Source organism: Mus pahari, chromosome X, assembly GCF_900095145.1.
Source record: "Mus pahari chromosome X, PAHARI_EIJ_v1.1, whole genome shotgun sequence".
Lineage (NCBI taxonomy): Eukaryota > Metazoa > Chordata > Mammalia > Rodentia > Muridae > Mus > Mus pahari.
This window is the reverse complement of record NC_034613.1, coordinates 136,160,968-136,185,753: the sequence shown is the minus strand read 5'-3', so window position 1 is coordinate 136,185,753 and position 24,786 is coordinate 136,160,968. Positions and strand designations below refer to the sequence as shown.

Here is a 24,786-nt window from a genome sequence, read left to right as displayed (position 1 = left end):
GAGAGAGAGAGAGAGAGAGAGAGAGAGAGAGAGAGAGAGAGAGAGAGAAACGCATGTGTCTAGGGACTGGAGAGATGGCTCAGTGCGTGAAGTGCTTGACATGGGAACATAAATAGCTAAGTTCAGATCCTCAGCACCCATGGAATAGCTGGCAATATTGCTTCTCTGGACATCTATAACCCCAGCACTGGGGAAAGAAGTAAAGACAAGTGGATCCCTTGGAATTTCTAGCCAGGCAGGTTAATAAAATAGGTGAGCTCCAGGTTAAGTGAGAGACCTGATCTCATAAATGGATAGATAGATAGATAGATAGATAGATAGATAGATAGATAGATAGATAGATAGATAGATAGAGTAGGTAGATTTTGTTTCTGGCCTTCACATGCACAATCACTTATGTCCATACATATAAATGCACATATAACACACACACACACACACACACACACACACACACACGAATGCATGTGTTTAACGAAACAGTTTTGGTTGGGTAGGGATAATAACTATAACAAAAAGTTTATATCTCTTCTCTGGTCTTTTTCAGCAAGAAATTCCACAGCTTTATCAAAACCCTTTTAGATTTCCTGTTAGTTTGGCAACTCAAAGAGAACTGAGTATGATACTCAGTAATTAGTTTACTCTGATATTTCATAAATAACAAGCTTATGCAGTTATCTGTCAGATTAATTCCCACTCAGGTGGCTTTGTCCCATCCAGGTTTCTGAGCTTTATTCCAGGTGGCCATGGAATATAATTTGTTTCATTCTTACTACTTCCTTTCTTTCTTAAGTAATTGTGCTGAAACACTACATGCTGCTATTTTACTTTAACTCAAAACAGATTCTAAGACGAGCATGGTAGTACATTCCTCCTATCCCGGCACTTGAGAGGATTAGGCGGGAGGATAGTAAGTTTGAGGCCAGCCTGAACAGTATAGTGAGAATATGACTCACTAAAGAAAGGAAAGAAGGAAAGGAAGAAGGAATGGAGAGAGGGAGGAGCCAGCCAGCTCCCCTCAGTCAGCTCCCCTCTTCCACTAGGAAATTTTGAAAATATCTTTAAAAGGTCTAGATAAGTATGAAAAAATATCACAATAATCCACTGAACTGTCTCACAAACCTTCTGTTAGTGCTGTTTATCAAGTCAAAATTCGATCCCAGTGCAAGGAGGGCTTATGCCATCAATCTGTATGGTGCAGTGAGACATGGGAATGAAAGCAGCAGGTGACTGATAGAATCAGTCTCCCTAAGACTCGTCTCAAGAATGAAGGTGACAACTGGGTATCAAGAAGCGTTTAAGAAACACTGGAACCAAGCCTGGTAGCCCATGCATCTCATCCCAGCACTGGAGAGGTGAGGTAGGAGGCTTGCCATGAATTTGGAGCTGACCTAGATTGCAGAAAGCTCCAGCCCAGCTTCAGTTATAAAGTAAAACCATGTCTTGGGGAAAAATAGATAGAATGCTCTTCACACAGTGGCAAGTGATAAATCTTTCTGCCATCCACAAATATTGATTAAATGAAGGAAGGGACAAATGAATGAATGAACAATCAATGAGATAAAAGCCTATTGTGTGTTCCCATATAGATTTTCCTCCAGACTTCTGTTTAATGTATGGAGAAGATTATGCATGGTGGGGTTTTGTAATGCTGGCAAAGGACAGGTTTGCTCCTAGCATCTCCTAGGAGAAAGAGTCATGATTTTGTCAACCCACACTCTGTTGGCAGAATTTCTTTTCCAGTTAATAAGAACTCTCTGCAGACAGAGAGTTGGATGAGTCCTAACCAGAGAATCATTACAAAACAATTAAAATGAAAATAAGTATTTTAAATACCTTGTTGAAGCAATGTGTACAGTTTTGAACCTACCCTTGTCCCATCTGCACCCACACTTAATTAGCTGGTGGGCTTCTTGGTCTACTTCAGACATATTCTGTTTACCTCTTTTTTTTTTTTTTTTTTTTTTTTTTTGAGGCCTGAATGCATGTGGTGCTGCCTCCTCCCACTTCCAAATCTACACAGCTACTTGTTTGACAGATCCTCTTGCCAAAGCAATAGTTCACTGTTCTTATGGTATATAGTGGAGAAACATGCATGTGATGACAAGGGCTCCCACCCTAATCTAAGCTTCCCTAACTAGAAGAATGATCAGAAAAGAACCAATAGGTAAACAATCATGCTAGTTCTCTAAGCAGTTGTGGAATAAGATATACCCAAAAGTATGGCTTTCCCCACCCCCCCGAAAACCATACACAAAATGCAGGCTAAATTGAACCCCTCTGGTAGAGACTCATCTTTCAGACAAAGAGACTGCTTTTCTACTCACCTTTTGCTTCCTTTCAACTACTGTTCACTTTTGGGGACATATTTCAGTTCACTTTTAACATTTTGGATCTCAGACAAGTTGACAACAGGTCCCGGAAATTTCTTCATTCCAGGAATTGGCTTCTTTTCCTCTGAGGTGGCAGGAGCTCCCTGGAACAAAAAAAAAAAAAGAGGGAAGAAATTCAGCTCACCCAAAACCAAGGCGATTTGATCTCTCTGGTTCCTGGCATAGAGCAGGAAAACAGATATCAAAGGAAGAATGTCAGAGTGCAATTCTGGCATAGCAACTTCCTCTGGTGTTAGTGTTCAGAAAGCCTTCGAGTTTCAATAAAATTCCCTTAAGTTTGTACAGAAATGTAGAATAATGTTGTGAGGGGCAAAAAAAAAGTCCTCTCCATATAACTTAGGGCATGTTAGGCAACAATTCAGTGTCTATTATCTAAGAAATACTAAGAAATACTGCTAACAGTTAGATGGAGTTATATTTCCCACAAAAACATCTCCTAAAAGTGACTTTAATTTAGTATCATCCCATTATCAGATACCTGATGGCAGGAATCTGTAAACTGTCAGGGCACAGCTAGTCCTAATTAGTCCAGAAGTGTGCACAACTGTGTTTGAAGTATAGTGGCTATCAGTCTTTTGTCATATGATGTCTTTGGGAAACATAAACTCAGAAGGACATGGGGAAAACATCTTTGAGTATGGGCTTCGAATATGGGAGGGACTGACAGAGGAGGCCAACCTTTGCCTGCTGATTTGAGAAGTAATTTAAATTTCCTATCTTTAAAGAAGTCTCCATTTTAGGGAGGGATCCACAGCTTTTTCTTTTTGCATATGACTCCTCCAATATCAATGACAAGGACGGAAATATATACTTAACTTTTTGTTTAATTAATCAATCCTATAATCCTGTAACCCATACCTCTTATATGCATACACCAAGCACACGTTGAAAAAGATTATAAAACATTAAGCTCAGTTGCTGCTTATAGCTCCATCTAGTTACTACAGAAGAAAATTGCATGCTAGTCTGTTCTTCCAATCTGCCTTAAAGTAGGTATTGGGAAACATTTGCTCACCCTGATAACCAGAATATCATGCCTGGGATCAGATTATTTCAGGGGTAACTGAGAGGTTGCCTTAACTCCTTGTCACTAAAGTCTATCCATTGTCATGCTGGGGGCACTTTTACAATGACTAAAGGCAGCAGCATCCCCAAGGTGGGCCCACACCTGGGAGACAGGGACACCTCCTAGGAGAAATCTAGGCCAGAGAATTGGGCTTAAAACCACACTGAGGCTTGTGTTCCTTCCACCAAGACCCTCCCTCTTCTTCACCTGGATCTGAGTCTCAACAACTCTCTTGTAGCTCTCTCTCTCTCCCATCTTTCCTACAGGTTGTTTCTCCCAATAAATAAATACTCTGCATGTTAAATGTCCTCTTCTTCAAGGACTCTAACATAGTCCCCAGTGCAAATCTGTCATTAACTCCATATTCTTAATCAAGAATTAGATAAGCCAGTGTGTGTGTGTGTGTGTGTGTGTGTGTGTGTGTGTGTGTGTGTGTGTCTGGGATAAGAAACTTCATATTTGCTTCCTGTAAAGGATAGTGATAAAGCTAGTGTTGTTAGTCCAGGTCTGGTCCATGCCTGTGTCTCATTCTCAAATTGGTTAGCACATTGAGAAATAATATGTTCAAGTTTCCCCAAACTCTGACAAATCACTGGGTAGAGATATCCCTTATAAAAATGCTTTTATGTTGTTTATTGTGGAGGATGGGAAGGCATAAAAGACTGAAGTGTTATTCCTCTTATAAGGGCTAATGGGACTTCCTGTAGTTATTTCCTGTGAAGCCAGTACAGTGCTGATTAAGTAGCTAATGTGTCACCCACACTAAATGATAAAGTTACTCGATGTGGATGCTGCAAATCCCTGGAAGATATTGTTTCCTTAGGTACGTGTACAGAGCCATAGGCCTGCTTCTTTTCTCCGTGAAAACACATTCATCATTTGTAAGTGTAGATAGAGAAAAGGTCATTAAAACTGTAAAACCCCCCACTTGAAGAACCAGGTATTCCAGAATGTTCTTTGCTTGGCTTTCAGGAAGGAATTTTTAACAAGGCTGTAAAGTGTTGCTTCTCTTTAAATATGTGTAGCAATGAAATGAAAAATGTTTCGGCACTTATAAATGCTCCCACAGTTGGAGGTATATAGATCTTAATAAAGAGGCATGAAGAGAAAAATGTTTCCAGATCCCTCTGCTAAGTTCCCAGGTGAGTGAATTCCACTGCTCAGGCATTTAACACATAGAGCCAATATCTATACTTATGTGTCTGGGGCAGGTGAATGGACACAGATTAATGATGATAATGTTGAATGCCAGCTATCTTCCTATCAAGTTACTAAGACCTCAATGGACTGCCTTTTTCTTTTCTTTTTATTTTAATTATGACAAGGCTTGGCATTTGATTTAGTAAGGTAGCATACAGTGAAGACTGTCACTATATTTAATAATTTGATAGTATGGCATTGTTCAGAAAGCAAGGAACTTTTTTTTTTGGTTTTTTGAGACAGGGTTTCTCTGTGTAGCCCTGGCTGTCCTGGAACTCACTCTGTAGATCAGGCTGGCCTCGAACTCAGAGATCCGCCTGCATCTGCCTCTGCCTCCCAAGTGCTGGGATTAAAGGCGTACGCCACCACCGCCTGGTAGCAAGAAACATTTTTACACTGAAGTTCTACCATCTTTAGAAAACGTAACTGAGATCAGAGTCTCCTGGTTCTGTGAATTTGTTGCTGTGGGAGGGAATTACAGTAAACGAAAACCTGAGTGAAGATGCTTCTGCTTGGATAATGGAGGGTAGTCCTTTTTGTGGATATCCCAACTCACCAGGGAACTAGAGGCTATTCATTCTTTAATGTAGATGAAGAGAGTGTGAGGGAAGCCTTACCAACCACTGCAGTAGTCCCTGTTTCAGTGACAGCGCTGTGAAGGGCAATGTTCATCTTAGGAATCACCTACTTTACAGTATGCTGAAGCATCTCCATGCCCTTCTTTATTAGCAAATACCCTACTGAGTTTTTCCCCAGGCTCTCTTACAGGAGACAAAAGAGTTTGACCTACATGTTCTTCATGTTGAAAAACTGAAGTCTCACAGCTATAGCATGCACTTCAATTGCTAGCTGTTCTAAGGTACATGTGCTGAGACATTTAATTCTCACACCAACTCTCCACATCTGCTTTTATCCCTGCTTCATCATTGAGACTAAGGGATGAAAAAAATAATTAGTCCGAAGCCTTATAACTAAGAAGTGACTAGACTAGAATTAAATACTATGTTTGCATCTTGTGAAGAGACAAGATGAAAAGGAAATATTTAACAATACCCTTAGATCACTTAAAGCAAGCAGCCGCTTTTCTGGCACAAAAGGATTTAGATAGAAGACCCTGTGCCAGAAGCATGCCTATGTCTAACAAGCCACTGACAGAGGATGCAATTCATGTCTGCAGGCAGAGCAAAGGACTGGTCAGAAGCCACAGGTACACAAGAGACGGTTAGTGTTCACAGAGCTTGTCAGACAGCCAATAATTCGGGCTGTTTTCCTGCTAGGATACATCCATTTGTTCACCTCTTAGAGGATGTCAAGCTTGAAAGACCATCCTAGTTTACCTGGGGGAACTAACTGGCTAGGACATAAGTGAGCTGTGCTACAAACAACATGTTCTACTATAATTCTGTTAACATGTGGCTTGGATATGAATCCTAAATCTATGAATGTAAACAATGCTTAGTTTGAAAATACAAATAACAGTAAATAAACATGAATAAGGAAGTTATTCTGAATTCATATTCAATTTCCTCATTCAAACTGTGCCATAGAAGTTAGTAGCTAGGGCCTCAAACCAAGCCGCAAAAAATCCTATTTAATGCACCCTTATAGCTAAGACAAGCTACTCAAATACTCCCCTTGCAGTGTTTCTCTTGGAAATTTATTCTGAGACCCAATCCAGAGTTTGAGTCGTGAGGTTGCTTCCTCCCTTAAACTCACAAACCCTAAGAGTTCCTGAGTTCCTATCTGTTTGTATTGGGTAAGGAACAGCTTTCCCTTTCTATTCTACCAAAAGAACCCCCCCCCAAAAAAAAAGAGAAAAAAAAAAAAAAACGAGTAGCACAATGCATGGAACATCTCTAGGGTCCCAGGATCTCTGTGGATATCTCATCGTCTCTACCCATGAGGACTATCAATTGGCCATTTGAATACATAAAGTGGTTAGTGTATGTGGTCACAAACCAAGTGAAATTGGTCCTTGGTAGTTTTATAAAGTGTGTCCAAACCATCAGGCTAGGGACAAGAAGAGTGAAAGGAAAGTGCTGTAGCCTCCAAAGGAAGATACTTGTGTTGAACAGGGAAGAGCCCAAGGCTGCTGCTCCACTAAGGGAAAGGAAGAAGTGAGCCTCCCCATGCCTCAGCTGTTGTATCAGCCAATTTCACAAAAAAGCAGGGCCAAGCTCCCTTATGACTAGCTGTTGTAGTAGTGACAGATACAGCTTAAAAGGAAGGTAGGCGGGGAAGGAAAAAGTACAATGGCAAATAAAAGGAGGTGAGGGCAAAGTCCCATGGCCACCACTTCTAAACATCCCATGATTGGAGGCTAAAGCTGAGGACCTAAGAGCATAATCAGGACCAAAGTCATCTTAGCAAACTTTGAAGTAGTGGGTCAAATATAAAAGCCATAGAAAACTTTACCTTTTAAAATGACGTAATTTTTGTGGTGATGAGATGATCAAAACTCTTAATTCCCCCTGTCCCCAAGTCAGACCTCAGATTTCAGCAGAAAAGTCACGTGCAAGTAAATCCATAAACACCGAAGGAGGAGCACATGTTCCTGTTTCTTGTAATTATTAGTTTAATCTCTATTTAAGCAACATATTTGAATTGGGCTGGAAGTAAAGAATAGAAGAGGGAAATACAGAGAGGGAGTCTAAACAGATTCCTTTGGAAAGCCTTGTTTTCAAAGGAATGTCGGAAGTCATCTAGAAAAGGCTAAGGCTAGCAGGTGGCCTTCCTGGAGGTGGTGGTTCACCTTTTTTGCTTGGCCTAAGAAGGGTGACCTCCGAAAGCAAAGTCCCAAAGAGACTTCACCTCAGGATTGGTTCTTGCAGTTGATATGCCTTTCCTGTCATTATTAAGTTAATATAATAATCTCTGATCATTACCCACCCTCCTGAGAATATTTTCTGCAGCTCAACATAAAGATTAATTAATGCTGTTTAGATAATTAATTGTTTTATAGAATTCCTGATTTGATTCAAATAATCTTAGGAAGAAAGTTTTAAGAGGTGGTCTTAGTTGTTTTGCTAGAAAGATATAATAGTTAGAATCAAAAATAGAATGTGTTCACTCCTCATAATAGTAAGTAAAGGCTATATAATAGGCTATATAATAAGCAATACAATGAGCTTCTATAATTGTACTAGAAAGAAAAATAGGCTTGAGATAAATTCATATTCAAGGAAAAGCATTCAGGCCCAAGAATGAAGCCATGGGTATGATCTATGATAAGGCAAAACCATATGAAACGTTTGCTTGGAACTTACAATGATCACATAGAATGAAACATTGCTTTGATATATCAATATCCTTCTGTAATTCCCATTTTATGTATCATTTTATCTATGAGATAATTTTCTAAGAACTTCTATCTATAAAAAGACCAAAGAAAAGAAATAAAGATGGCATGGTTTGATGGTTTGGATGGGGGTATACCCTCTTTCCACCCACCCATTCATCCATCCATCCATCCATCCATCCATCCATCCATCCATCCAAAAGTAGTGATATAGTCATTTTCTGCTTCTCTGTGTGTTTTTTTCGGTGTGAATGATTCTTTCCTCTCTAGTTCACAACAAATTAACTAACCTGGTCTGCAGAAGGGCTCCTGGCTGGCTGGCCAGAGAAGGGAGCTCTAGCAATAAATCCTTTACGTTGCTGCTATACAACATATGCTAGTTGCCAGAAAATTATATAGTAAGTTTATAAAGTAAATAAGAGTTAAGTTTTCCAGTGCTTAAAGAAGCACAGAATAGTTGGAGAATTAAAAAGCCATAGATCAGTAACCTTTTGACCTGCTTCTGATGCCATGTCCCACCTCAGCTTGTTCTCCTAAGACCAGGCAGATCCTACAAAGGAAGATCAAGATGGCTGTTTGTTTGAATCAGAAAGTAATTTAATGTGCTTACTTACTGAACATTAATTGAGGTTAATCTCCCATCAGAAGCTGTACTACACACAGCATGTTCAGTTTATTCGCAGAGCATGAGTGTAGACTTACCAAACCAGTGACAAGCACTAGCCCAAAAGTACCTGTGCATAAAATCAATTCTGCTAACTGGAAGTCAAGCTTGGCATCTTCAAACATCTTTATCAAATACTTAATACTGGCTGAAATGGAAGGGAAGCACAGACTTTCTCTGTTGAGAAACCTTGCTTCTGGGAGGCCTTGCTGGTCTCTATTAGCTATCTTCCTCACCTCCTCAGTTTCAGGAGTATTCTCTTTCCTTCTGGGAGGCTGCCCAGCTCCTGGACGAAAGGCTCCCATTGGAATATTGATATTCGCCTAAGAGAGAAGACAGGGTAAATTTAGCTTAAGACTAGTAAGAAAGTGCATGACATTCTGAGACAGCAATCACCATGAGGAAACGCTTTTGAAAAGTACATCCTCGAAGTTTCTTCTCTAAGAAAAATTGCTGTAACAACAGCACAAACTATGCGAAGGGGAATTTCGCTTCCATGTATTATACATTCCTGGTAATCATCTTTAGGTCAGCACGGTGAATTTACAATTCCTTATTGGATGGAAAAAATTTTTGAAGACAGTTTATTCTAGCCATTGCCCTCCTACGGTGCATATCATTTTCCCCTTTCAGTGATGAGGAAGGAACACATAATGATAGAAAAGGAGGAAAAAGCAGCCACAGAAATTGTTCCACATTTAGTTCTCTGTCTTTATTTGTACAATGATGAGGGGACTTTCACACTTTCTAAGTTGCCACCTCCTTCCTGTAACATCCTGTCACTGCTCCAGGGTCACCTCAGGTCCCTGAGCCTTCTTTTCTATCTTCTCCCAACATGCTCATGAGTAGGACAGTAAGGAAAAAGGAAAGTGCTATCAAATCAATTTCCTTTTGTAAATAAAATTTTGATTCTTGCCCTTTATTAAGATAAAACACTAACCTCTTTCAGTGGCAAGCATGAAATACCTTCTTGTAAACATGAAATGCTTCAAACACTAAAGTATAGAAGAATACATTGACACAGTCATTTGAACTTGAGAAGATAATATGTAAATTTAAATTTCACCCATATTTTGACAGACATCAAAAGGTAAAAATGTTTCATACTTACCAAAAATGTCTTCAAATACATTAACAACTTTAAAAACTAGAACATATTTTTTTCCACTAAAGCTAAAATGTTGCCTTATAAGTAATTGGATATACGAGCTTGAAAAGTTGAAACTTCACTTTGATATGAGTGAAAATGATGTCTAAGCTAGTGGAGAAAAATGCTTTGTTAACTTGTGATGCAGAGTGGATGATTTGGGTACTACACCAGACGAAACTGAGAGTTTGGGAAGATCCATTTGGAGACAGCTGGTATATGTTCCATTGCCAAGGTATTGATTAACCCATAACATAGGAAATAGCCAGTGTCAAGGTTCATGCAACATGGCAGGTCTGTTTGGCTCCAAGGAGAGCAAGCTTAAAAACTCTCCTTCATGCTAGACTAATACTGATCCCACAGAAAGAAAACAAGTTTCAAAGTGTTGGTGGCAAATAGCAAGAAAGGTGCATGCATCATTTTGATGCCAAGAAGTATTTTTCATCAGCATGTATCATAAGAGAGATACATAAGACAAAGGGAAAGATATATTTTACATTCTGGCAAATGTGGAGCAATATTTCATGAATCTCATGAGATCATAATCTTACTATGTTTCCCAGGCTGACCTCAAACTTCTACTCTCAAGTGATCCTTCCACTTCCACTTCCCCAATAACTGGAATTTCAGGAAGGCATTATCTCTCCGGGTCACCTCTTATAATTTTTATTGGGATAATTTATTTCTTGGGAAGACATAAAATAATGCTATTTACTGGTGATGTGTCTCAATAATAATGTGCCCTCAGTTTAATCCAGCCCCACAAAGAGTCAAAACTGAATGAAATTAATAGTATTTCACACTTGACAATATTGAGACTGGATGACATACATAAAGACTTAAAATAAAACCAAAACAATGTGAATATCCTCAGAGAAGATGATCTATATTAGACCAATAGACTATTTCCTCCACTATAGTTTGGATGAAAGAAAAGAAATCCCAGCACTTTGGTGGCTGAGGTAAAAAGATTGTTTGAGGCCATCCTGGGCTACAGAGCAATTTATTTAGAGTACTCCTTTCACCCATTTATTATGAATATATAGGAAGTACCTTCCTTGTAGTGAATTTGGGTTAAAATAATGTTTCTAAAAGACTCAATTGTTAAGCTATTTAATCAAGTCAATACACTTTATAATGAAATATAGTTTTCATTAAGGAAATATACAAAGGTATGTTTAATATAATAGTTTAGGTTATAGGATAAAACATTTTCTTATTTGGAGATTATCTTTAGAACTCTTGGTAGCCTTTCCAATAGGTTGTTTATAAGAGTTAAGCAGTGCTGGTAGTTGTTATAAATTCTTTCTTTTTTAATTGATGTTTCTTGATTTAATTAGTATTTGACAGCTCTTCTGTGCCTCATTATCCTCATTTGTAATATGAATAATGGGCTATACCATGATTTTTAAACCTCTTAACAATGGAACCCTTCCTTCAGGTAGAGTATTTCCAGGACATCTGAAATACAAAATAGTATTCACCAAAGACATTTCTCTCTGCTGTAGCTAGAGACCATTACAGAAACCAGAACTAGTCGAAATACAGAAAACAACTGAGCACAGGGTGTTAGGCTGATATGGATACATCTACAAAACAACTCCTGCACCTAGGGCTCAGACAACATCACAGAAAAGAGGGTGAAGAAAGAATGTGAGAGCCAGAAAATCTGCTGTGAGATTGTGTTTCCTAGAAATGACAAAAAAGCTTCATCCATAATACCTCAGCAATATGGCTGCCTAAAGAAGACCTAAATAAGAACACCGCCAATAGACATGCTAACATTGAAGGGGGAAATTTTATGGTATGTGGATGTGTGTGTGTGTGTGTGTGCATGTATGTGTGTCTAACAATAGCAATTAAAGAAAAAGAGGCTATGGGTTTGAGAGGAAGCAAGGGTTGGAGAGAGGGAAAAGAAGAAGAGAAAGTATATAATTGTATTTTAATTTCAAAAAATTGAAACATAATTATTTTAAAAATAAAATGCTAAATGGTTAGAAAAGTAGAATTCACAAGTGTTTCTTCACAATACTCAGTCTTGTAAAGTTAATATCATCATATTTGTTTGACTGATAAACAGATGAAACCTCAAAGGTTTTTTAGAGTTTGTGATCAAGGTCACATAAACAGTACAACAAACAAAGGACGCATTGTCAAATCAAACTTTTGAAGTTAACCTTTTCACTATACTAATCCTGTCTCCCAAGAGGTCCTTTCCCTTGGCTAATGGTAGCTCTAACCAGCTCTAAAATTGCAGACTTATCCTTTGAGAGTGACCTTTGGAAAGGAGAACACAAAATGCTTACTTCTAAAATAGATTCCAAACAAAAGCTACATTGGAAAATGAGCCATTAACTCTGACTTGACACTTTTTCTTCTTGAAGGCATCACTCAAGAAATCAGGAACCTAAATGGGTTTTTAAAACAGCAAATATTGATGGAAAAGAAAGCAGCCTGAAAACATTTTGACCATTCAATCATTACAGTGCATCAATAAGAGATTAAAAGAGCAGTGCTTTGTCAACTGTGTTATGCACTACACTAGTAATAAGATGATTAAAGAGGCTTCGTTATTACAAGTGTAAGGGAGTGGTATATGAGTGACAAATTATGGGCTACATTTTAGCCATAAGAAAAAAATCTTCATAACTTGAATTTGATGGGAAAATGTAGGTCAACTTTTCTTCTGTCATCTAGAAAATTAGGTCATATTCTTGCCTTACTGTATATCTGAACACAAAATGACTTTTCAATAACTTAGAACTTCCATCTGCAAAATGGGTATGATATTTGCTATTCAAATTGTGTGTAATGTAAGCTGTACCTTCAAAACAGAATAAGCAGACACATAAAAGGCTTGACATGAATGACTTAGAACCAATAGAAGATGAGAATCTATAGAGGTTCTCTATAAATACAAAGGAAGACGGTTCTTGGGATTTATGTCTCTTTTTGCAATGTAGCTCTTTTATTTCTTGTTCCTATTTTAAGTTTACTCGTTTTAGATACTTTAAAATATGCCCCTAATGCAGCAGACTTGGTTCATCACCTTCCCAAGCTATACATAATTTGTTATATTCTCCAAGCTGGAAATGGAAAAAAAATCTAACAGGTCATCTTTGGCTAGAGAAGGATACTGTTTCCTGATAGAAGACCTATCTGATGTGAAATTAATACTGCTCTTGATCTCACCAAGTAAAGAAAAGTAGAAAGAATTCCCTGTAAGTTAATTCCACCACTCCCTTAATTATTTGTATTGTTCTCCTTCCTTGGCTCTAGGCTTTGAGCCAGGAGGATTCTGGAAACAATATTCCCTCCTCAGTCACTAGTATATGGCTTACAATAAGATGACATCTTCTTTCCCCAAAGGGTTAGATTTTGATACCTGTTGTTCACTAAGGGCTGGCAATTTCTACTAAACCTCATTCCACAGCCACAGATCTGTCTTCCCCTTCTTTCTTATCCTCACTCACTAGCTCTTTTTCAGAAACCACTGTGATTTATCTGAACACTGAATGTTTGCTTGAGAAGACTCCCACACTTACTGATTCTATCTTTTGTTTTTCAATGTCCCAGGACCTCCTGCCAGTATTGATGTGTGCCATTCTCCTATGGCAGGCAGGAAATCCTATAGGCTTGTTTCAGAACTGCTTTCTGCTCTGTCCTATTCTCGGGTCTTATGATTCTCTGAATGAAATGCAACATGGTACTTTAAAACTTACAGCATTTTTACAGAAGATTTGCAGAAAGAATTGTGCTTTAAGACCAGAAAATGAGAGTCTTTTTTTTATATATATTAGCCTGAAATAAGAGGTACAGATGAACACATACCTCTATCAACTAAAAGATAACCAATTTGTTTTAAATTAAAATCCTAAAACTGAAGAACGCATATTTCTTGAAATGTGGAGGTGATTCAGAACATCAAACTTTCCCACTCGATGCCTTTGAGAAACTCCCACTCATTTACTGTTCTTCACCCATGATGTTTCATGCTGTAAGGTCCTCTCCCCTCCAACATTCTGTTCTCAACATTTTTTGTTCTCTTTAACAATTTTCTAAATGACTCAACTGTAATCTTGTCATCCACGGTAAAGCACATTTGAAGAATGTACTGCACAGCTTTTAAGACAATGTGTACAATTTAGTTGAGGGGCAGGTTATATTTATGAAGTACTTGTAAATGGCAGCATTAAAAACATGACATATTTTAGTCTGGATATGACTGCTTGCCTCGTGTTACAATGTTGGAGCCTTCATCAAAGCATCAGAGGGCATTAGTTGGAGTAACACCAAACCCACTTGAGAGTGAGACTGCTATATTCAAGTTCTTGTTGCACTTTAAAGAAACCAGCATTGTAAATCATAAACAGTGTGCTTGACTGGTTTATGTAAGAAAGAAACAGTAGATCTATGATCAAAGAAAGGGTCTTGCCTCTACAGTAAAACAAACATCAAATAAAAGTTATCATTTTGTTTTAAATTTAAGTAAAAGATACACAGGAAAGAATGTGTCACTGCTAGGATTTTTAACTTAATCAATATACTGATTAAGTGGCCAGACATGCAGGGTCATCATCTGCTCCTTTGTAATGAGGACTGTTATACACTTAAAATCTTTTTTTTTTAAACCATAAATCCAACCCCAGGAACAACAGTCTATAAAAGCTGTCTGTACACAGTCTTTGCTTTGACAGAAGCTGTTTTCTTCTTCCAGGGAACCTTTATGCCCTGCACTGTGGAGAGTAGAAAAACACTGCTAATGGGTGGGTAAAATCAAGACAAAATGTGTGGTATGGAAATATTTTGTTCTACATGTGGATTGCATAGCAAGGGAAAGTTTTCCATAGTAAGTAACCACACACTCCCTAAAAATGCCCGACTTCAATAATCTTGCCCTTGGATATGTGATAAAGGAGTTAGATTTAGGATCACACAAAGCTTGAGTTAAGTCAGTTTAAGCCAGAGGTAATACAGTGGTCATACTTGCTTGTATTTCAAGGGCATACTCATCATTGGTTTACTTTGCTTTGTGCTTTTCAGTTCAATATGGCTTTTAATATGGCTTTAAGTGGCTATCAGGTTTTTGGGGGGTTTTTTTGTTTGTTTGTTTTTTGATTTTTGATTTTTGATTTTTCAAGACAGGGTTTCTCTGTGTAGCCCTGGCTGTCCTGGAACTCACTCTATAGACCAGGCTGGCCTCGAACTCAGAAATCCACTTGCCTCTGCCTCCCAAGTACTGGGATTAAAGGCGTGTGCCACCACTGCCTGATTGGCTATCAACTTCTTAATTCAGACACTATTTATGAATATTGGTTTCCCAAGTAGGCTTGGCACTTGTGGTTTCCCTTGAGGTGGTCCACAGCTATTCACCTCTACCAGGGGTGAAAGGGTGGGGAGCGTTAGAACCAAACCCATAGAATACTGCATTTTAGGATCACACTGAGGGCCTGAATCACCTGGCTCAGTCCTTTTGGCTTGTGATGTATGAAAGTCACATTGCCCTGTAGCACGCACACAGTAATTGAAGAACTACAGCTATGCTTGTCATACAAAAATTAAGCCTTAGAAGCTACTCTCAAGAGACTCACAGACTACTAGAAGCTGATCAAGGCCTTAAAGGTCACTTGACACATCCACTTACAAATTATGAGGACCATTCTAGTGAATCATAATAGCACACCAATACTAGGGCATAAGACTCTTTTCTGGTTAGCTATGATGTTCTTTAGATCTCACGGGACAAGACAAATGTCAGAAAGGGTGGATCAGTGTCAACACAGAGATGACTGGCTCTGTGAGAGCTGAGGTTCTGGAGAGGCCTGTGATGACTCCCAAAATAGGTGTGCTTAGGAGGACCAGGAGACGCAGCCAGTGGCTGGTATCACTTGTTCTCATTAGAGAAAGCTACTGCACAGATGGCTGATGGGATTAAATTTCTCAGCAGTTCTAACTTTCCCTGCCACCTGTCATGTCACATCCCATGACCCAGTGCAGAGTGTGCTGATGTTGCCTTGGTTGCAGTTCACATTATAATCAACAATGGGATTGTCAAATTGCCATCCACAGGACACAAATGTAACCCATCACCAAAATTTTAAATAAGCTGTTGGAAAACAGGCACATTCATCCACTTTATGACCCTGTGACTGCTTCAGAAAATAATAGCAGACATGATAGTTGAAGCAGACCAAAGCCTAACATCTTTGTTGTGTGTCTGGCCCTTTACAGAAAAAGTTTTATCAACATCTCATATAGATAACTTTACAAGCAGCTTGAAGAGCTCTCTCTAGTCCACAGAAAATCAACTGGTTCCTTCAGAATGGTTTTACGTCATTGACTGAGACTTAATGCACTGGAAAATAATGGTAACTTAGACTCTCCTTACAGTTCAGAGGCCATCTTAAGCAAACATGAAAGACAGCTATCTAAGGATGAGCCGAATTCTACCCTTCCTGTTATTCTGGCATATGGGGGAAATGGAATTCCATGAGGAGAAAGCAAGGTCATTCCTTGAACTGTATACACAGAATAGTCATCTTTTAAGAAGCATGTGTGTTAGACACCAGGGATTTGTCATAAACTATCTAGTTTATTTATTACAGCGGTCCTCATATATAGTAGTGTTTGCCTCGGTTTTACAGAAAGGTAAACAAAGGATGCTTAAAGCCACAGATATTTGTAACTGCTTGACTCTATATTTTTTTTCGTACACTCTTAAAGTTGCCTATGAAAAGTACAGTTGAAAGAATCTCAGTTCACTCAGTCCAGACAAAATAGAGATCTAAATCTAAGCTGTTAGAAATTTGCACTGCAAAACAGAATTCTGCAAGATTGCTCACTGAAAAGTCCAAAAGGCTTGGAGAACATTGCCTTCATGAGAAGAATAGATGCTATTAAGAATAATGGACTCTGAGAAAGTTTCCCAAACAGTATGGAAACTCTTAATCTAATTAACAATATCCCATGAAACTTATGGTATTCTAAGGCATACACTTTGGGAATTGATAAAATAGATAGTGATGATGATGAATGATTGATGAATGATAACAGCCATTTATTAAGTAATTACTATCAGTTAGGCACTGGTCTAGCATCTACATCTATTAAATTTATTACATACTTGGCATAAGCACTATGAAAAATCTTCTGCTACTCATTCTATTAACAGATAAGCAGAGGATGAAGAACAAAGAGGTTAAATTACTTGCTCAAAGTCATACGGCTGTTAAGTATCTTAGGCTATGACCTTATCAAGTACAGAGATCAGGTATCAACTCATTGTTGCATACCCTACTCCTGGTACAAAATATGCCCCCTCCCCAGAAAATTGCAGTTGAATTGGATTAGAGATATACTACGCCCCCTGGAAATGGCAGTTAAATTTGATTGAAGATAAGCGTCTAATAAAAAGAAGTGACTATGCTGGAAAGATGGGTCAGAGGTGAGACCACTGGCTGCTCTTTCAGAGGACCCAGGTTCCACTCCTATCATCCATATAGTGGATGCACCTCCCTCATCAGGCTTCTGTGGGTGTTGGCACCAAGCACACATGTGATGCACATATTTACATGCAGACAAAACGTCCAGATGTAAAAATAAAATAATATTTTCAAATTGGAAGTAACTAAAATGTGTTGATTAGACCATTTAAAAGCATCTGGTGATATTTACCCAATTGGAGTGCCCTCTCATCAATCAGATTTTGCTTCAGAGAAACTCATGATCTCTTGTTCTTATTATGAACCATTAAGTATTATGTAATTACTTCCATATTTTGTTTAATATGACCTACTTAAAGTTAATGTAAAGTTGATAGGAAAATACAGGATAGTGCTGATGCTAGCCACAACAAAAAAGATTTCATTTAAAAGTCCATTAAATTGGTCTTTCGATGAGACATCAAACAAATATATTGAAAGAGACAGCACCACATCCATAAGGAAAGGCTGATTGCCTTTGTTAGGAAAGTAGATGTGTGTGTGTGTGTGTGTGTGTGTGTGTGTGTGTGTGTGATGCAGCATAATAACTGCTATTGAGAATGGCCAATAGTGGTGTTTTAAGTATTGCAGACCTTAAAATACATCAAGGTCAAATTTAGTAAATAAAATGATGGTGAATTTTCAGTGGAGATTTATAAGAGCCAGAGGGCACTACAAAAGAAAAATCAATACGCTTTCATCTTTAAAAGGAAGCGATGAAAAAGCAGCATTCTGAAAAATAAAAAGGAAATTTTCTGTTCAGCACTTCACGAGCACGGAGTGCAGAGATCACGACTTTGAGATAAACTATCCTTGTGATCATAAATAGAATAATGGCTGCTCCCCAATGATTGTTTACTATGCTGTTAAAAATGTCAGGATCTTGTTTGCTAATTCCTAAACAGAATTACTATTATCTCCATGCCACGGGTTTGGAAATGGAGGTCCAGAAGGGTAAAACAGCAGGAAATCCTTTTCTGTCTTTCTGCACTAGAACAAGATAGATTCAGGACTGCAGTCTGTGTTCAGAGTCCTTGCTATTATTTGAATATCATGTAAAACAGAAAATTCAAAGGTTCAAGGTTCAAGAATCCAAGTGGCAAAATAATACCCACTACTATTGTCAGGATACATCGGAGACTCACAAGCTAGATATACCAGAATGCTCAATACATAGAAGGGAATCCTTGCCAAATGCATCAGTTCCTCCTTGGGCTTGCTCAGTGACAGGTTTTCAGAGACTGACATACGCCCTGCCACTTAAGAATTCCATCATTTTAAGGGTAGGCATTAGTCATGACAAGTACAGATCCATCTCTCCAACACCCTCCCTTTTACCAGTGCTGTAAACGTGAATTTCTTCAGTCTTCAGTATCTTGTTCACAGTATGGACAAACGCAGACCCCAAAAGTCTGTCAGCCTTTTGTGGTTGTGTTTATGTTGGGTCAGGGCATTATTGTTACAAGACCCAGGAACCACTGTGTGCCCTGCAGCATTTGAGATAAGTCCAGGAGGGGAAGGAGTTTCTAGATGCTGTGCTGATAAAAGGAAAACAGAATTTGACAGGAAAGTATTGTGCCCAGAGTCTCTCAGTCTGGGAGCTATTTGAGAGTCAAACTCAGAGCTCTCCAAAGAAATAACAGATTTAGTCTTGAGAGAATACCAATATTGTAAGTCATTTTCATAGTATTTGTATATTTCAAAATGCCAGCTTTCTGTATCTCCTCTTTGTGGATGACACAAACAGTTTAAGAAACCAAAGAGAAAGTTTGTTGGAATAGCATGAAGAAAATTAATAACACATAAACTTAAAACTCACAAGCGTTTGGGGGAACAGTTGACTTTAAAGGTTATTGTTTAAAGAGATTTATTTTATTAGTGCTGGGACTCAAACTCAAAGCCTCACATATACTGCTCATGTGCCCTACTACTGAATTAAACCTCCTGCCTCAAAATACATTTGAAACAAGTGAGTCAAGCAAACTGTGACCTACTGCTATAACTAAATACCAGTTAAATATAAAACTGAAAATGAATGTTCTATTCTCTATCAATGGGCCTATAAAAATCCCATATGTATTTTAATTAACAAGTAACAGCTATACATCTTTATGGGTAACTATATTTTAGCATTATATACATACATACATACATACATACATACATACATACATACACAAATATATGTGTGTGTGTATATATATATACATATATATATATATACAAATATACATATATATACTTATTCACTTTACATTCCACTCATTACCCTCCCTCTAGGTCACCTCCTCCCACAATCCTTTCCCATCCCCCTCCCCTTCTCCTCTAAACAGGAGGGGGCTGCCTGGGTATTCCCCAACTCTATGCACTTCAAGTGTCTGCTAGGCTAGGTGCTTCCTCTCCCACTGGGGCCAGACAAGACAGCCCAGCTAAACAAAGCTAGCCCACGTACAGGCAACAGCTTTTGGGATAGCCCCTGCTCCAGTTGTTCAGGATCCACATGGAGACCCAGCTGCACATCTACCAGTATATGTTAATACAAGGATGCCAGATATACTGGTCAAATCTGATGCTTATTATTATTTTCTACGTATTATTTTGGAGCCTTCAGGAACCTCTCTCTGGCTCTTCATAAAGGATAGAATAGGTTATTGCGAATCTAGTGTGTTTGGTAAAATATAATTCTCATCTTAAAACTTTGATTGTCTTACAATTCATAGCAATTAAAAGCAGGTTCAGCTCTCGATTATACCCTATCAGTCTTACAGCCCTTTCTCAATTCTGCCTCCTTAGCCTTATAAAGAGGAACTTTGTCTTCTTAAAGTTAATAATCAGAGATGAACAATCGCAGTAGGTCAAAAGTCACAGAGCCGATGGTAAAACACAAATATACCTACTTACCTGGATGGCTCTGACGTTGGAAATTGGCTGCTTCGACATATTCACAAGGTCTTAGCCCTAAAACAAAACAAAAAACAAAAACAAAAAAAACAAGACACTGTTAGAGGTGGCAGCCTTCAGATTCAAGATCGTGATAAATTAGAATTTAACTCATGATTCAACTGAGTAGTCGCCCCTTTCACTGGCCATATATTCTTTCGGTCTCAGTTTCTGCAGTTACTTGGAGACTCTCCTTCCCAATGCCTCAGGGACAGGGAACACTAGAGCACCCCGATAAATCATTCAGGAGAAGATATACCGAGCCTTGCCACTGACGAAAATGATAGGTGATCAGAAACTTGAAAGGCCCTATCCTCTCTTCACCTGGCCTCTTGACCTTCTGCCAAGAGCCAAAGAGGCGGTACCAGTGAGACACCTTTGTTCAGCACCAGAGGCTGCTGCAGCCTGAAACTGAACTTGTGGTCTGTGCTCTCGCTGTTGCCAGGACAGCTACTTGGTTCTGCAGGGGCAACCATTCTCCATGTAATACCTGATGATGACGGCTCGGCTTTTGGAATACTCTCTCAGCTGTGCGAATATATCTTCTCCCAGCAACATTTGAAGACATTTGGAGACTCTTTGAAGAGCCGAGTTCTTTAATCTACATACGTGTCCCACCCAACCATCCCCAACAAGCCTAGATTATAGAAACAATGAAAGCCAGAATGTTCTGGAACTGGCTTTCTTCGGTGGAACAATCTTAGAAAGTAGAACTCCGTGACCATATCAGAGCCCCAAAATGGAGAAGCACTTTTTTTTTCTCAAACCTTCTTTAAACACCGGAGACCTAACTTTGAGCACTGGAACCAAAGCCCACCTGGAGATATATAGGCTATGGTTCGCTGGAGCTAAAGGAACAAAGAACACTAATGAACCCAACTCTAACTTGTTTTTATAGCTGTTTGTTAAACATCAACCAGACCAAGTAAAATGTTTAAAACTCATTTAAAACATTCTCTGTTCTCAATCGTAACTATAAAATAAGTTGACTGAATTCTATCTACTGACTGCTATGCATGGGGCTGAATAAACACAGGGAGCAGTGTTACTGTTTCACACAAGGTCCCTGAAATTTGGGCACTGACATTCAATATTTTTCAGCCTGTTTCCTCTTCCTTAAAATGGTCCTGCTTCACAGATTGTGGGAAGACTTGAGTGACATAATTCCTCTGACAAGGCTTTCTAAATTCTAAAGCATGGTGTGAATGTTTATTTCATTAATGCCATTAGCCACCAGTCGTGGTTCTGAGTGCTGTGTTCATCTGCAGCTTTAAATGTAGAAAAGAAACCCCGACCCTTGGGAGCTCCCAGAAACTGAGCCACCAACCAAAGGGCATATATAGCAGACGGCTGCCTTCTTTAGCCTCCTTGTGAGAGGATGTGCCTAGTCATGTAGGAACGTGATGCCCTTGGGAGGTGGTATTCCCTGGGGGAGCACACTCTCAGAGGTGAAAGGGAGAGGGTGGAGTGAAGAACTCTGGGACAGGGTACTGGGAAAGGGAGCAACATCTGGGATGTAAACAAATAAAATAATTTTTTAAATTAATAATAGAAAAGTATAGAAATGAACTGATGTATGGTCTTCAACACAGAAATGAATTACCAGAAAACTTTGATTAAAATGAAGAGTATTTTATTTGTTTGTTTGGGTTTTTTTAGAGCTTAGCATCTATTCTATGAAGATAAAAATTGTACACTTATTTTTAAGGTATCCACAATTACTATAGCTCAATACATAGTTTGGGGAGCTATGTACATGGAAATGACATACATGAACTTTTAAACTTTCATCTAAATATACTGCTTCTATAATAAGGGTCCAGGAAAAACCAATTTTACTATAATCAAAAATTAAGTAAGAATAACAGGCTGAACAGTCAAGGATAAATTTTTCTCTATGATCCTTTGCCAGTTGAGTGCTACCTTCCCTTCAGCATCAAAGACACATAAAGAACTTTCTAATTTGACATTCTAGGATTCACATCTCAATGCCAAATAGATACTCTTAGAATAACTTAATTTACGTTGTTTCCATTTGCCAAAAGCTAAAAGAAATAATGCAAAAACAATAATCCTTACGAGACTTTAAAGACCTGACCAGTGTTTGCTATGTGTGTATATGACTAGAGTTTAATTAACATTGTTTTATTGTTACTGTATATTAATTTAAATTATGAGAATTCAGAAACTCCTTTATGTGATTACATTAGCAAGTTGAAATACAAAAGCAGCAAACAATGAATGGTTTTATTTATACTGCATTGATTTTTGTACATTGTTTTATTTTTTTTTTCACTGACTATTTGTACCAAATACAGTATTTGCTAGGAAACTCTGAGCCTACTAGATGGATGGACATTGTCTCCCCTGTCTAGTTTTGCTATATTCTCATCTGTACGTGGATTTCTTCTTCACATCTTTGTCAATCTTCGATAGAGACATCTATAGCAAGTCAGTTCTCTCCCTACTCTCATTTCTCACCATCAGGCTAGAGAATATGTGTATAAATCAGTTCAGCAGCAATTCCTGCTGTCCTCATTATTTGCAGAGAAATCAGGGCAATGCACAGTGATGAATAAAAATAGACAGTGTTCCCTGGCTGTTTCCCTAGTTGGGCATTCATCTCCATCAGGATGTATCATGTAGTGCATCTTCCCTTGACATCTGCATGCTCCTTCTGTGAATGGAAGCAGCATTTATAAACTACCCTACTACCACCCACTTCAGGGCCACTGCTCTTCATCCAAAGAGATACTCTTTACAACATGCAACTGTGGTGTCTGTCTGCTGAATCTGGCTAAAATTTGAAACACTGCAAGTCTGACAAGGCATATTGACTTTAATAAACGGGTGATGCTTGCCAATGGAGCACAGGTAAGTTTGCCTGGCAGTCTCTGGGAACTTTTAATGGTCTTTGTGCTGAGTCATGGTTGGTAGACTCCCCCCTCCTCTTTGCTTTTGATTGGGCAGCATCTAATATCTAGCTTCTAAATAAAACCCTCCAATGTTCTAAAAGTGGTCAACATTAATATCACTAATTTCACAAGAAGAGATTGAAGGGAAAATCAATTGCTATTTGGAGAGAAGAGCTTTGTTCGTTCTTTTTGAAAGGTCAAGGAAATGAATAAAGCACTATCTCAAAGGGATTTATCTTCTGTCCTGAAGCTAAAAATAATTCCAGAGGAGGGTATAGTATGATGCTCTGACATCTTCAATATGCTGGGAGGAAAGAGTGAGTCTTTGCATTTCCAATCTGTGCCCACCTAGACAAGGACACTAAAGGCTGGGTACAGGAAAACAGTGACCAAAGCAAAGCTCTCCGAAAGATGGTTCAGTCTACACAACTGTTGCTGAGACCTAACCCGGCAGTTAGAGAAAGGAAAGGGGGATTCTAAACTTATATTGTGTAACAACTCTCACCATCATTTTCATTTAGACAAACAAACACACACACAAAACTAATATTCCAGCTTTACTCTGATTAATTCTCAGCTTAGAGAATGTTGTCAGTCTGCAGCTGACTGTAACACTGGCCAGCAGAGCTTCAAGGTCACAGTTACCATATCTGGACTGTGGACATTTTATTAACAGCACTGTCAGTGAAAATCCCTTTCATTCAATACCCTTTCAGCACACACGCACATGAATACACACGTGCACGCATGCACAAACACACACACACACACACACACACACACACATTTTATAAAATAGAATCCGGGATACCACTAGTGTACAGGGAATTGACAGAGAAGCCACCCAGTACTTAGCAACCTACAAAGTTATGAGTAGTTACTTCAAGTTAGGGGTCAAGAATATCTCCTCATGAAAGCTGGGTTCTTCTGCTTACCTGCTCTCTGGATTGGTTTACTGCCTGAGGACAGTCCCAGGCGGCCGGGTGCAAAAACACAAACCGCTTTACAGGGTAGAAGGAACTCCCGGTAGCCTCTGAGCGGGGATCTCAATTCCAGTGCTTTTCATGTGGCTGAAATAGCTGGAGTGCTCTGTCCCTCTCCGGTCCTGAGAGCTGCTCCTGGCTCGGGCTAGAGGGGAACTTGCTTTAAGGCTAAAGTGTTAAAGAGAATTCCTGTCATAGCTCACAGTTGTTCTTCCTAAATATAGAGTTTGATACAAGCCATAGGCTGGCTGCCTCTGAAAGGCTTGACCGTGTGGAAAGCAGGGCTCAGATATCAGCCTGGAGGTGGCTACGTTATCTTTGTGCCCTCCTAATCTTCTTGAGGAGGCTGGCTGCATTCTCTCACAGTTTCTGAGGGGTGTAGTGAACTTCAAAAAAGTAGGAAAAGTCTATCTTTAGCTGTATTATCTAGAGGCCAGAAAATGAGGAAAGGTTCATTAAAAATTGGGGGATGCAGGGTGCTGATATCAGACATTGCTTGAATCCAAGCTTAGTAACCTGGGAGCTGTTAAAGTTACTTAATAATCAGCACTCAAAAAGCAGTCGCCAAATAATATAATTATACCATAACATCAAACTATAAGCCATTGTCCTAGTTTGTAGGTCAAATGTGGTTAAAAACAGACGAGCTGGCATGGTTGCTCGCCGTGGAGACCTTGCCAACCTGGCTTTCCTGCTTTT

At 38.9% G+C, this 24,786-nt stretch overlaps 1 protein-coding gene across 1 annotated transcript in view; it reads right to left on the bottom strand.

Moving 5' to 3' along the window:
* Nucleotides 1–24,378, bottom strand: part of Smpx (small muscle protein X-linked) — a 53,170-nt gene extending 28,792 nt beyond the window's left edge. The window contains exons 1-4 of the mRNA XM_029534307.1: nucleotides 24,040–24,378; nucleotides 20,151–20,207; nucleotides 8,858–8,944; nucleotides 2,328–2,476 (exon numbers count right to left, since the gene is read on the bottom strand). Coding sequence (XP_029390167.1) covers nucleotides 2,345–2,476; nucleotides 8,858–8,944; nucleotides 20,151–20,189 — 258 coding nt within the window. The 5' untranslated portion in view covers nucleotides 20,190–20,207; nucleotides 24,040–24,378 and the 3' untranslated portion in view covers nucleotides 2,328–2,344. The remainder of the gene's footprint in view (nucleotides 1–2,327; nucleotides 2,477–8,857; nucleotides 8,945–20,150; nucleotides 20,208–24,039) is intronic.
* Nucleotides 24,379–24,786: the final 408 nt, after the last annotated feature.